The sequence below is a fragment of the Myotis yumanensis genome, unplaced genomic scaffold, assembly GCF_028538775.1.
Source record: "Myotis yumanensis isolate MYYU_CA2020_CCGP unplaced genomic scaffold, mMyoYum1.0.hap1 SCAF_19, whole genome shotgun sequence".
Lineage (NCBI taxonomy): Eukaryota > Metazoa > Chordata > Mammalia > Chiroptera > Vespertilionidae > Myotis > Myotis yumanensis.
Window position 1 is genome coordinate 12813213 of NW_027223770.1, and position 15458 is coordinate 12828670.

Consider the following 15458-nt stretch of genomic DNA (forward strand, 5'->3'; position numbering starts at 1 on the left):
TTTTTTTTTAATATAATGTTTTGGTTCAATAAACGTAAATGGCCCTAACTGGTTTGGCTCAGTGGATAGAGCATCGGCCTGTGGACTGAAAGGTCCCAGGTTCGATTCCAGTCAAGGGCATGTACCTTGTTGCGGGCACATCCCCAGTAGGAGGTGTGCAGGAGGCAGCTGGTCGATGTTTCTCTCTCATTGATGTTTCTATCTCTCTCTCCCTCTCTCCTTTCCCCTCTGTAAAAAATCAATAAAATATATTTAAATTAAAAAAAATAAACATAAATGTTTCCTGAATCAGTTTGAGATTACATAGCCTCTCAACATGACAGATTCCATTTTTATTCCTGACCTAAATAAGAGTAAGAAATCAGTCTTGATAGTGTATGAGAGACAGAATATGGAAGCTAATTGTCAAATACCTATTACTGCTACTTTAAACGGAATTAAATGCTTGTATTTTCTTTTCTGCTTTATTTTGACAAATGGAGAAAATCCTAATAAGAACTTCCAAAGAGTTGTTCTATTCCTCCTAGGATTTTAAGCCCTTCCACTACTGAGCTCCTAGCAGGGAGGATCTTGGGAGCACAGCCTCAAGGTAAAAAAGGGAGCATTATACCCAAAAGACCAAAAGCTAAGCAGCACCTCTATCAAGTGTACCTTCAAAATGTTAGTTCAGCTACTGTGAAGATCCAATCACTATTAAATATTTAATCAATTTTGAATACTAAGCATTTAATCCAGGACAAAGAGCTATCCAGTTTTATGGCCATATGCATAGTACATCACAGAAGACTGCTACATTTCCACTTTTGCACTTATTTTAACATGCATCTCTAGGCAATTCTCAGACTTGATTGTGCATCAGAATCACCGGAAGGGCTTGTTAAACTGCAGACTGACTGCTTCCCAGACCTGGTTCCTTTCTTTCTTTTTTGGGGGGGAATTTTTATTAAGTTTACCCACGCCAAACTGACAAACATGCCAGGGAAAAGATCTCAAATGCTCCCTGACCCTAGTTATAATTCAGTAGCTCTGACGTGGCGCTGAGAATCTGCATTTCTGACAAGTTCCCAGGTGCTGCTGGTGCTGCTAATACAAAGATGGCACTTTAAGAACTACTGTTCTATAGTTTAAAAGCATAAATAATACTGCCTTAATACAAGAGTGAAATGTTACCCAATAATTGGGAATATCTCCAACAACATTCCCAACAATCTATAATAATAAACGTATAATATGCTAATTAGACCAGACGTCCTTCCAGACGACCTTCTGGATGAAGCTGGGGCTTCGAGGGAAGCCCGGGTCCCGGATGCCAGTGGGAAGTCAGTGCAGGCAGCTGGGGGAAGGAAGGCCTACGCTTGCACAAATTTCATGCATCAGGCCCCTACTGTTTCAAATAATGCTAAAACTTCCATTCTAATACCAGTCCATGTATATAGAAGTATATATGTTTTTAAATAAAATAACAGAAAAATAGAATCAATATCTACTGGTATTCTATTTCTTCCCAAATTAGATAACAAAGGTGGAACAGATGTTTGACTTTTTAGCAATGCTCTCTCTAATTCATAGGCCTTTAAATTCCAGGACACATACATAATTTGGGGTCTGTCAGTTTTAGGCATAGGGGGTCACCAGAAATGATGAAAACCTAAAGGTAAAGAGGAATACAGGAATACAGGAATCCCTCCAACAAAAGGACAGGGGCCTTCTTTACAGCCACCAACCCCCCGCTGTATCTGAAGGGGGGCCTCAGGCATGCCTCAGAGAGAGACATTACAAGGAAACTTCAGTCTCGTGGATCATGAACTCTAAAATGTGGGAGGTCTTCAAGCTGATTTTGGAGTCTTGAGAAATCAGTGTACAAGAATATCAGTATTTTAAGCGTTTAGCACAATGCTTGGCGTATAGTGGACCTATGTAAGTATTTCAGAAGGGAGAGAAAAAAATAAGGAGGACGGAAGGATGAAGGAAGGGGAGGGCAGTGGAAGGAAAGAGGGGAAAAGATGGTTTAACTTTTCCTTTGACCTTAAAGAGAGATCCAAATAAAATACAAAATAAGAAATACACATGAATACATTCTACTTCTAAAGGTACTAAGTTTAACTAATACTTAGCAACAGCAACAAAGTCATAAAAATATTTATGGTGCACATGGAGTTGAGTTTTGAACATCCATTTCACCCTTCCTTTTTGGGCCAGCAGCAATACAATTTGGAGAACTGCCCTCATTCCAGGGGTGAACCTATTCATCTAAGGGCAATAGAGACTGGTTCAGGGACAGGGAGATGAACAATTCTGGCCAATAAGACATGAGAAACGTTCCTGAAGGTCTCAAAGTTCCTGTTCACTCTCAGAGTGCAATGGAAAGCTGGCTTGCTCAGCCCTGCCCTCTCCCTCCATCAGCCATGGGCCCTGGACAAGTGAGTAGCACGGCCCCTGTGGCTGCAGGCAGGCAGTTTTCCCACAGCCAGGAGTGGAACCATCTAGAAGCATCCTAATTGATATGTTAGTACAACTGAACACTTGATTCTTACAGACAATGAACATATATATTCTTCCTTGCATTCAGGGAAAACATTATACAAAATTACCTCTGCCTTTCCGAGCTGTGCTTTCTTCTACCCAATACACTTTTGGAAGACCTTTAAGGAGTCGAAGAAGGTAAGGAACCACAGAATCTTTGTGCTTAAAAACAAGACAAAAAAGATTATGTTTAATAAAATGTGACTGGTAGCTTTTTAGCATAGATTAAGACCAAAGGAAAGAATACCCACATCCTAATCATCTCAAAGACGAATATTCACATGGCGTCGCACCCTTCCTGTCTGCCACAAGTGCTGAAAGGAAGGGCTAAAACCTGCCCTTCCGGAGATGAGTGCCCAGCCTGGCTCTGGCCTCCTCTGGGGGGCCAGGCCCCCATGAGGCCCTCTCCAGAAGAAGTGCACACATTCAAAACCGCCTTCACTAAGAGGTGTTCAGACTGCCCCCAAACCCTTCAGTGGGCCCCAGGATCACATCCTCTGGACTGGAGAGAAGCTCAAGCTCACTAAACTTGGTGATACTTCCATTGTTCATGGCCCTTGGTTGTTTTTGGGGTGTTTTATTTGCTTTAATATTCTGCTTCATGTTTCTACTCTCGAATTAAACATGAGACTTTATAGCCATCATTAGCCAACGAAAATGTACTTCCTTCTAGTTTCCATATAGCCAATCAGCATATAACTTCATAGCCTTCCATTATTGGCTCTTTTGGTTGTTTCCCTATATTTACAGATGCTCCAGTTAAAAATTAGGTTAGTGTGCTCCAGAGGAACATTATTTGATGTTCTAAAATGTTGAAAAAACATGTGGTGGTTTCATACATGGCTGCAAGTTCTGTGACACTCCTTCCACTGAAAGGTGGAGTTGAATTCACCTCTCCTGGAAAACGGGCTGCCTTAGAGACTTGCTTCTAGTGGATCTAGAGCAACGGTTCTCAACCTGTGGGTCACAACCCCTTTGTGGGTCAAACGACCCTTTCACAGGGGTTGCCTAAGACCATCGGAAAACACATATATAATTACATATTGTTTTTGTGATTAATCACTATGCTTTAATTATGTTCAACTTGTAACAAAGAAAATATATCCTGCATATCAGATATTTACATTACGATTCATAACAGTAGCAACATTACAGTTATGAAGTAGCAACAAAAATAATTTTATGGTTGGGGGTCACCACAACATGAGGAACTGTATTAAAGGTCGCGGCATTAGGAAGGTTGAGAACCACTGATCTAGAGGGTAGTACATATGAGACAGCCTTCCCAGGCTAGGTTAGAGACAGCAGAGCAGCTTCCACCTCCCTCTTCCTCTGGACACTAGCCCTTGGGTCCCAGGCACTATGGTGTGACACAATGACATAGCTCAGGCCACATGGAGAGGCTACGTCCATAGAGGTGACCTTGCCGAGAGCCCCAGGTAAAGTCCCAGCCAACAGCCAGGATCAACCCCCAGACATGACATGAATAAGTCTTCAGGTGATTCCAGCCCCCAACCTTCAAGCCACCCCAGGTGATGCCAAATGGAGCAAAAACAGTGACTATTCTGAGCTCTGTCTACATGAGGGGAAAAAATTGTTGTATTAAGCCACCAAGTTTTGAGGTAGTTATGCCACAATTGATAACTAAACAGAGAACCGTCTTTGGTGAAAACAAAACAATTTATCCTCTAGGATAAAAAGGAGTTGGCTACATCTGTCCAGGATCCTAGTATACTAACAAGCACAGAACTCCAAAGGACCCTGCAAGACACGGCCCCCTGCATAGGATGTGTCTAACCACTGTGCTGTATATCTGCCAGTAATATAAAATAATACTGATATTGAAAGTCAACTGTAATAAAAAATAAAAATTTAAAAAGAGCCCTAACTGATTTGGCTCAGTGGATAGAGCATTGGCCTGCGGACTGAAGGGTCCTGGGTTCGATTCCGGTCAAGGGCATGTACCTTGGTTGCAGGCACATCCCCAGTAGGGGGTGTGCAGGAGGCAGCTGATCCATGTTTCTCTCTCATTGATGTTTCCAGCTCTCTATCCCTCTCCCTTCCTCTCTGTAAAAAAATCAATAAAATATATTTTTTTAAAAATTAAAAAGAAATATACTTGATAGTCAGGGAATATGTGATACAGAATTCACTTTTTTTTTTTAATCCTCACCCAAGAACATTTTTTCCATTGATTTTTAGAGAGAAAGTGGAAGGGAGAGGGAGAGACAGAGAGAAATACTGATGTGAGGGAGAGACACATCGATTGGTTGCCTCCCACATGCCCACGACCAGGGTTGGGAACCTGCAACCGAGGTACATGCCCTTGACCAGAATCGAACCCAGGACCCTTCAGTCCATAGGCTGATGCTCTATCCACTGAACCAAACCAATTAGGACCAGAATTCACTTTTTAAAAAATATATGTTTGTACTGATTTTAGAGAGAGGGGAAGGGAGAGGGAGAGAAACATCGCCGTGAAGGAGAAATATCGATCAGCTGCCTCCCGCATGCACCCCAACCAGGGATAGAACCCCAAAACCTGGGCATGTGCCCTGACCAGTAATCAAACCAGTGACCTTTTGGTGCACAGAACAACACTCAAACAACTGAGCCACACTGGCAAGGGCAGAATTCACTTTTTGTATTAAAATATTTTATATCCAGCCCTAGCCGGTTTGGCTCAGTGGATAGAGCATCAGCCTGCAGACTGAAGGGTCCTGGGTTTGATTCCTGTCAAGGGCACATGCCCGGGTTGTAGGCTCAATCCCCAGTAGGGGGTGTGCAGGAGGCAGCAATCAATGATTCTCACTCATCATTGATGCTTCTATCTCTCTCTCTCCCTCTCCTTCCTCTCTGAAATCAATTTTTTAAAATGTATATCCAAAATGTATAATAAAAATGTAGGATTAAATATATTATTTTGATCTTAAAAAATAAAAGGCACATTAACATGTACCCTAAAACAATTTATATATATCACAATTTTGAAAAAGATAATATTATATCAAAACTATATTAAAGAATATAGTTTGTGGTTACTCTGAATCTGATTGATGAGCATTTTACCTGAGATTGAAAATCAAGTCTACGCTAGAGCAGCGGTCGCCAACCTTTCGGACTTCACGGACCACCGGTTGGCGACCGCTGCTCTAGAGGACACACAATTACTTTACAAAGCATTTTATTTTATTTTATTTTAATTTATTTTATTTTTTTAAGAGAGATTTTATTTTATTTTATTGATTTTTTAAAGAGAGGAAGGGAGAGGGATAAAGAGTTAGAAACATCAATGAGAGAGAAACATGGATCAGCTGCCTCCTGCACACCCCCTACCAGGGATGTGCCCACAACCAAGGTACATGCTCTTGACCAGAATCGAACCTGGGACCTTTCAGTCCACAGACCGACGCTCTATCCACTGAGCCAAACCGGCTAGAGCAACACAAAGCATTTTAACTAACTTTCTGGCATACAAGCAAACAAAAAACCTAATTTATTCACATAGTTCAGAAAACAAAATTTTGTAAGGTGTACATTAAAATGTCTCATTCCCATCAGTTTCATCTACTCTGTCTTGCCCATTGCTAACCACTTTCATTAGGCTTGTATGCATTCTTCTAATACTGCTGTAGGTAAACATAAGCAGGTATAAATTAAAATTCTAATTCGCCCCCTCTTTTATAGGCAGAACACTTTTAATTTAGTAAAGACTTACCTGAAGATCAGATTCAATGAGGAAAATGCCCAATGCAATCACTGCATCTCTCCGCCTTTCATCTAATTGGAAGATCCCATGGAAATCTACTGGGCACATACAAAGCAGCTTCTGGACCTAGAAAATGAGACCCCCCCCAAAAAAATACCCATAGTTTAAAAATTTCTCAATCCACATTCAGAATAAACCAACACCATAAAAGGCCAGTGAATTTACATAACCAATAAGCCAGTTTTTCCAATTTTCCAAAAGATCATAAAAAGGACAGCCCCAGCTTCTAAAATTATCGTACATGTGCCCCCAAAACACACAACACGGAGGAACCTGGGAGGAGGGTTATAATGATGTATAACAGAGGAGGTAAAGCACAACAGCTAATAGTTGACACCTACACTTTGGTGTCAGGACAGCCCACAGTCCCCACTTCCCAATGGTGCCGATAAGCAGGTTACCCAAACCTACCTACAGGCACAGTGCCTTTCCTTAAGGCTCTTTAAAAATCAAATGTGTGTAAAGCTCTTAAGACTGTGCACAGCACAAAATAAGTGCTCAATAAACAATACCTAGTGTTACTGGATATGCCATAATAGTGGCTAGCAGAAGGCAAGCAGGCAATAAATCAGCAACTTACTGAATAAATGGAAAAATTAGAATTATCTTCAAAATTACTGTTGTAAACAGTAAATATCAGACATAAAGGATTTATTGTAAATAGGACACAAGATTATCTCAATCTTGAAAATCTCTGCCACACACCAGGAGGCCATTTCCTTGCGGTTCAGGCCACAGACCTTCATATGACATTCATATGATCCTGATGGGTTGTTTTTCTGTTTGTTTGTTTGTTTTAAATTCACCTTTATTGTTGAAAGCATTACAGATGTCCGCTTTTCCTCCCCATTAACTTCCTTCCTCCCTCCCCGTCACCAGCCCCCTTCCCAGGCCTCCACTGCACTATTGTCTGTGTTTACTGATTATGCATATACTGATAGGATGCTTTAATGGCTAAGGAAAGTGTAGTGCTTGACATTTACCCTGAAAATGCATCAATCAATTTCCATTGTAATTTTTAAAAAGAAAGCAAACTATTTTTGTTTGCTTGGATTTTCAAAGCATTAATATAAAGGGACAACACAAGCTTGAAAGAAAAGCACCTTCTAACCTGAAGAGAGCCAATAGTCTTTGTCCTAGCAATGTTCCTTCTAGGAATGATTGTAAAGAAAAAATTAGAGCCCTCACTGGTTTGGCTTAGTGGATAGGGCATTGGCCTGCCGACTGAAGGGTTGCAGGTTCGATTCCAGTCAAGGGCACATGGCTGGGTTGCAGGCTTGATTCCCAGTAGGGGGCATGCAGGAGGCAGCCAATCAATGATTCTCTCTCATCACTAATGTTTCTCTCTCTCTCCCTTCCACTTTGAAATCAATATATTAAAAAAATAATAATAACTAGAAACAGTGTTGTAAATAGTAATTGAAAAACAGAAATAATCTATTTAACATTAGGAGACTAAATGATTCAACCAACTGATGAAATATTAGGTTGAATCATATGAAGTAAATGATATTCAAAACATTTCTGAACTACAAAAACAAAGCTTTCATAAAGTTTAACCTAATACTACAGACATCAAAAATAGTGTTTTTCTGCCCTGGATGGTTTGGCTCAGTGGATAGAGCGTTGGCCTGAGGACTGAAGGATCCAGGATTTGATTCCCGTCAAGGGCACGTACCTCGGTTGCAGGCTCCTCCCCAGCCCAGTCCCTGGTCAGGGCGTGTGCAGGAGGCAACCAATTGATGTGTTTCTCTCACATAGATATTTCTCTGTCTTTCCTACTCTCTTCCACTCTCTAAAAATCAATGGAAATATATCTTCCAGTGAAGTTGAAATAAATAAAAATAGTGTTTTTCTAAAAATAAGCAATGACAGAACAATGCTCTAAATATTCTATAAAATCACAAGAGAAATTATCTGAATTACCATATACAGAAAAAAATACTAGTAAGAAAATATATCAAAATGTTAATAGTTTTTTTTGTTTTATTTTTTATTATTTATTTATTTTTAACAGCAACTGGCATAGGCTCTCGTTGCTGGGCGGAGGGATTGGCCCCATTACTTTTCTTTTTTTTTTTTTAATTCTTTATTGTTTAAAGTATTACATAAGTCTCCTTTTCCCCCCACTGACCTCTCCTCAGCCACCCCCACCCCTGTGTGTGTTTTTTAATGGTTTAATTTTGTTTTTATTTTATTGATTTCAGAGAGAAGGAGAGGGAGAGATAGAAACATCAATAATGAGAGAGAACTGATCGGCTGCCTCCTGCACAACCCCTACTGGGGATCGAGCCTGAAATCCAGGCATGTGCCCAAACTGGGAATCGAACTGTGACCTGCTGGTTCATAGGTTGACGCTCAACCACTGAGCCACACTGGCTGGACATCAAAATGTTAATAGTTTTGAGAGGCAGAATGACCAGTGGTTTTACATTTCTTCTTTGTGCTGTTTCATATTTGCCAAAATATGTTCTCGGGGAAAATATTACTTACGTAGTCAGGATAAACATCCAATAAGTAAAAATAAAAAACATACATATGGGGGGGGAGGCAGAAATCCATGCTGTTTTTAAAATTAAATGCTCAGGCAAAAGAGCATAAAGTAATAACAAGAAAGAAACAGAAATGCTAAATTCCTACTTTTCCTTAGTGTTCCTTCACAAGGAGAGTGCTTCACAACCACAGGGAAAAACAGAAAGAGCTGCGGACCAACCACAATAAAGTGATCCTTTCAGAGGCCCCAGCCACTTTCACCAGAGAATCATGTTATCTTGACAGAAAGAGTAAAGTCTCTCAAGAAACATCCCTGTAAATAAGATATGGAAAGAAGGTAGATTCCTATCAAAATGAGTCAGTGTGATGCAAACAATGTTGATTAATGAGTCAACAGGTAACCAAAGAGAAGAGTCTGGGGCCCCGTCAGAGTCCATGTACTTTGACCTGTCCTGGGCAATACTTATTCAGCACCCTGCTTGAACACACAGAAGACACACTGGGCCTCAGATCTAATGTGCTAGAAGACAGAATGGAGACTCAGAAACTCGTCAAAACTGACACAACCTCACCATCAAATATGGAAAAGATGTAATCATACAGAAAAAGATAACTTGCCCAGCTGGTGTGGCTCAGTGGTTGAGCATCGACCTATGAACCAGGAGGTCAGGGTTCAAAGTCAGGGCACATGCCCGGGTTGCGGCTCGATCCCCAGTACAGTGACATGCAAGAGGCAGTTGATCGATGTTTCTATATCTCTCTCCCTCTCCCTTTCTCTCTCTCTAAAAAATCAATAAAAATATTTTTTTTAAAAACCTTTAAAAAAAGGATAACTTGTCAATATTTCCACATGACACACACATATGACGTTTAAAATGTTAAATAGCCAAACCGGTTTGGCTCAGTGGATAGAGCGTCAGCCTGCGGACTGAAAGGTCCCAGGTTCGATTCCGGTCAAGGGCATGTACCTTGGTTGCGGGCACATCCCCAGTAGGAGGTGTGCAGGAGGCGGCTGGTCGATGTTTCTCTCTCATTGATGTTTCTAACTCTCTATCCCTCTCCCTTCCTCTCTGTGAAAAAAATCAATAAAAAATATATATATAAAATAAAATAAAATGTTAAATATTTTTGCTTTCAGTCCCTTTCTCTGTCCCTAGAGATTGCTTTGGGGGCAGGGTAAGGATTGTGTTTTGTTTTTCTGTTGTATATAAATAAATCTAATCTTGACAAATTTTAGGACAGTGAATTGCCCATGGACTTTAGAGTTAGACCCAGAGTCACATGCAGGCTCTGGCACAGCCCACTTGAGTGACACACTGATCCTCAGCTTCCCTGTCTATACAACAGTCCTCATGGAGCTAAATGAGACCTGAACTCAGGACTCACTTCACAGTACATGATAAACATTGTCCATGCTACTGCTCTTCAATGACGTCCTTCAAATGCCTTATATAAAAGTTAATCAGCCCTGGCTCAGTTGACAGGAGTGTCGTCCAGTATCGTGGGTTTGAATCCCAAACAGGCCACATGCTTAGGTTGTGGGTTCTATCCAAGTCGGGATGTGTGTGGGAGACAACGGATGTTTCTCGCTCACACTGATATTTCTCTTCTCCTTTCTCTCTGTCTCTGTCTCTCTCCCCTCTCTCTCTGCCTTCCTCTCTCTGTAAAAATCAATAAAAATATCCTCTGGTGAGGATAAGACACAAGCTAATCAAGTCAATATGTCTTTAACGCATTCATTTACCATTTACCGAGCACCTATTTCATGGGAGATGCTGCCTTGAGTACTGTGGATGTAGAGTAAACCAGGAAGACTGAGCCCCTGCTCTCATTCTAGACTTGAACAGACAAACCAGGTGAATATCAGATGAGATAGGGTAAAAACAAATACAGACTTAAAATAAGAAGTTTAATTCTCCCAGTAGAAATAGGGAAGCCATCCTCTTCCCTCCTTTTTCTTTGTTCATTTACATTTAAAATTCACCATTTCACATTTCTGTGAAATGTACATAAATCCTTTTGAAGACTAGATTAGCAATTTGTAAGCTTTATGACCTGGGAATGTCTTTCTCCAGAACCTGGAGGCCATCTCTTCGGAATATAAGTATCAAGGGAGCGAGCACCCCTATCTCCCAGTTTCTGTGGGAAGGTAGGAGCCTAACTTCAGTGGGCTCCTTGCTCCAAGTTTCAAAACAACCTTCTGTTATAAAAATGTGTAGAAGTTTGGCCTTGACTGGTGTGGCTCAGTAGGTTGGAGCATCGTCCCAAAGGTGGCAGATTCGATTCCTGGTCAGGGCACATACCCAGGTTGTGGGGTGCATACTGGAGACAACTCATTAATGTTTCCTCCCTACTCCCCTCTCTCTTTCTCATCAATAAAATAAAATAATATACCCTCAGATGAAGATTTTTTAAGTTTGTTTTTCTTCTGATTAATTCCAATTAGCTATCACAGATCGCCACTCCAATTACAAGGTAAATGAACTATGTGTGACAAATGGTGCTGTCAAGTCCCCTTAGTGAGGCCCCTTATTTTATTTGTGTGTGGTTTCTTTATATTTTTTAATTGATTTCAGAGAGAGGGAGAGGGGGAGAGAGATACTAGTAGAAACATCAATAATGAGAGAGAATCACTGATCAACTGCCTCCTGCACGCCCCCAACTGGGGAATGCAGGAGGCAACCAGGGCATGTGCCCTTGACCAGAATCGAACCTGGGACCTTTCAGTCCGCAAGCCGATGCTCTACCCATTGAGCCAAACTGTTAGTTTTGGTTTACCTTGAACACATGTATGTGTTGGGTTGTATCTGCTTGGCTATATAGTAGGGTGAGATTTCTTTTTGTTTTGCAGTTTCTCAGTGGATTGCCTGTGATGCATTATCATGTTCAGGTTTAATGCTTATTCAATAATAAAAGTTTTCTCTCTCTACTACCTTTGTGGAAAGTATTTCTGGGTTGGGAGATTTTATTTTTAATTTTATTTCCCCAACAGTAGTGCCCCAACAGGACTACATTTTTTAAATATATATATTTTATTGATTTTTTTACAGCAGGAAGGGAGAGGGATAGAGAGTTAGAAACATCGATCAGCTGCCTCCTGCACTTCCCCTACTGGGGATGTGCCCGAACCAAGGTACATGTCCTTGAGCGGAATCGAACCTGGGACCCTTCAGTCCCCAGGCCGACGCTCTATCCACTGAGCCAAACCGGTTAGGGCCAACAGGACTACTTTTGATGGGGTGATCAGGGAAAGCCTCGTTAAAACAGTGCCCATTGCATTGGGACTGATTAAGGAACCAATCAGGACAAATCAGGAAAGAGCATTCTGGCAGCACCATGGGAAAGGAAGAGCAGGGTTGCCTAGAAGTCCAAGTGCAAGCAGAGATAGTCCCACAAGGCCCCACAGTCCAGGTTGGGAGCCTGGATTGTGCTCTAATAGCAACGGGAAGCCAGAGCCACTGAGCCTTAATGACTCAAGTTTAGAATCAAGGTTTAGAAAATCCCTCTGGTTGCTACAAAAAAAATGGATTTTGGAGGACAAGGGTGAAGGCAGAGAGATGGGCCAATAGACCTGCAGTAGTCCAGGCAGAGATGGCAGTGACCAGGACAAGCAAAAACAGAAACAGACCAGCTCAAGAAATGTTTCAGAGGAAGTTTACAGACTCCATGATGGACAGCATGTAGAAGTGAGGGAAAGATTATTTTAGTTGTCTCTTTGTCACACTAAAAAGTACCCAAAGACGGACATCCAGGACATGTGAGGTCTAGAGACATTCCATACAAGGATCAAAGTAAGGTTTGGCCTGGAGACCAATCAGGCTGTAAGTAAACACAAGCAAAAGCAGGGACAACCCCACATGTATTTGAAGGGTTCCAATAACATCATCAGTAACAGCAGCTACCCCACTGTTAACGTTACAGTTATTAGCACACTTGTCTGCACACTAACCTGTAAGCTCCTCGAGGGCAAAAATCATCTCTTATCTTTGTATCCACATCTCCTCCACTGTGGATATGAATGATAATAGACACCCTCGCTCCTGCCCAGGCTGCACACCCTGCCTTCTATTCTTACTTATTGCCCAAGCTTCACTCTGACCAGTGTGGCAGGTTCTCTTCTCAATCCAGCTCTCCCCTATTTGGGGAGGGGGGGGCTGGTGCCAGCCCATCCTGGCACTTGTCCCCGAGGGCAGAAGAGGCAAACCCCAAGATCTCCTCTTCTATATCAAATGTAAGAAATTATTTCTCCTCACAGAGCAGGTGTTCTGGATGTAGGTAAGGTATCTGGGTCAAAATTAAGCTATAATAATAGCATTACAAGCTGGCTAATTAAGCAATTATTTTAAAAGCACACAACTTATGTTATCTGAAACCTCTGGGAATAGTCTTTCTAAAGAAATAAAATTCCCTGAGAATTAAAGATGAAGCTTTAAGTATTAGTGGTACTTTGTTAAAAACATGTTTAAAAATATTCTTTCTCAAAGGTACTGTTCCTGCCCTAACCGGTAAGGCTCAGTTGGTTGGAGTTATCATCCTGTACACCAAAAGGTTTCAGGTTTGATACCTGGTCAGGTACATGCAGAAGGTGACCAATCGATGTTCTCTCTCAAACTGATGTCTGTCTGTCTGTCTGTCTCCCCCCCCTCCGCCTTCCTCTTCTCTAAAATGTCCATGTATTGATGAAGGGATAAATAAAATGTGGTATATGCATACAATGGAATATTGCCATCAATAAAAAGAAATGAAATAGTGATACATGCTACAGCATGGATGAACCTTGAAAACATGCTAAGTGAAAGAAGTCAGTTACAAAGGACCACATATTGTATGATTCCATTTATCAGTGGATAGAGCATCAACTGCAGAGTGAAGGGTTCTGAGTTCAATTCCGGTCAAGGGCACATGACCGGGTTGCAGGCTTGATCTCCAGTAGGGGGTGTGCAGGAGGCAGCCGATCAATGATTCTCATCATTGATGTTTCTATCTCTCTCTCCCTCTCCCTCCCTTTCTGAAATCAATAAAAATATAAATAAATAAATAAATAAATAAATAAATAAAATGTCCAGAATAGGCAAAACTACAGAGACAGAAAGTAAATTAGTGGTTGCCTAGACTAGGGGCTGAGAAGGTAACAATTCAGGGGAACAGGGTTTCTTTGGGGAGTAATAAAAATGCACTAAAATTTATTGTTGTGATGGATGTACAACTCATAGAGAGAAAATAAAAAAGACCTAACAAAACACAGGAGAAATCAACAGATCCACAATTATGTTTGGCAACTTCAGCATTCCTCTCTTAGTAGAATAAATAGATGAAGTCAGTAAGGTTACTGAACACCTGAAAAACCTTCTTGACCTTACTGATATCTATAGAAAGTGCCTCTTAACAAAAGCAGAATACATATTCTTTTCAAGTACAATTGGAAAATTCACCAAGTTATATCTTACATATACTGTGTCATAAGACAAATCTCAATGAATTGAAATCAGAGGATGTTTTCTGACTGCAAAAGAATAAAATTAGAAATCAACAGGAAAAAAAATCTATAAATCCTTCAAATGTTTGGAAACTAAATAATATGCTTCTACATACCTCAGAATCAAAAAAGAAATCATAAGGAAAATTTAAAAAATGTTTTGAACAGAATAAAAAAGAAAACATATCTTACAAAATTTTTGTGGAACACTGCTAAAAGCAGCATTTAGAGGGAAATTTACATCTTTAAATGCTTATATTAGAAAAGAACAAAGATCGAAATGCCTATGATCCTATAATTATGTAACTGTAATTACAAGTTCCCCAAAAGATCTAAGACTATTTAATCCTAAGTAAGAAAAAAAATCTACTAGACAGGCGCTTTAACCAACTAACAAGAAAAATCTAGGAAAACAATACCTAACATTCATACTAAATGTAATATTCACAAATCTATTTAAAGTGGTCTTAAAATAGTTCCATCTCTATTCTAATCACAAATGACATTTTTACTTATTATTAACATTTTAAATTCTTCACCAATCCCCTAAAAGCTATAAAATGATTACGCTGTTTTTAGGATAAAGATGAAAATCATTCCCATCACGTGCCCTGGGTGATAAAGCTCTGCCCACCTCCTCAGCCTGTTTTTGTTCCCCCTACCTCCCAAAGCTGCAAACACTGTAGCCTTTCTTAAAGCCATCAAAAGAGTAAAAAATCTTCCTACCTCTGGGCCTTGCACAAGCTGTACCCTCTACTAGGAGTATTCTTTTCTACACACTTCATTGGCTAACTTCTACTCATCCTTTCCCAATGTTTAAAATCTTCCCTGATATCCACATAAATCAAGACCCCATTTTTTTCTCTCTCCTCACACTCATTTACCTTTTTTATAAAATTGAGACAAAAGTCACCAACACCATTTACTTTTGCTTTGTGGCACTTGTTACCATTTTAAATTCTATTTACTTGCAATTTTTTGTTTAATGCTTTTTTTTGTCTGTCTCTCTCCATGGTAGACTCCGTGACAGCAAGACCATGTCTATTTATGCATCCCTCTAATGGGCCTCTTCAGAGCCGAGCACAGTGCTTGGCACACAGCAAGCACTCAAAGATTTATTATATGAATGAATGAATGAATGACACCAGCTTTTGCTGTTATATTTGTATAACTCCTGAATCCAGGCTTCCAGACCAG

At 40.5% G+C, this 15458-nt stretch overlaps 1 protein-coding gene across 1 annotated transcript in view; it reads right to left on the reverse strand.

Moving 5' to 3' along the window:
* The window catches only part of PI4KA (phosphatidylinositol 4-kinase alpha), a 96918-nt gene that overhangs the window by 75712 nt on the left and 5748 nt on the right, over positions 1 to 15458 (reverse strand). Inside the window, 2 exon segments of the mRNA XM_070399853.1 lie at positions 2592 to 2685; positions 6242 to 6358. Coding sequence (XP_070255954.1) covers positions 2592 to 2685; positions 6242 to 6358 — 211 coding nt within the window.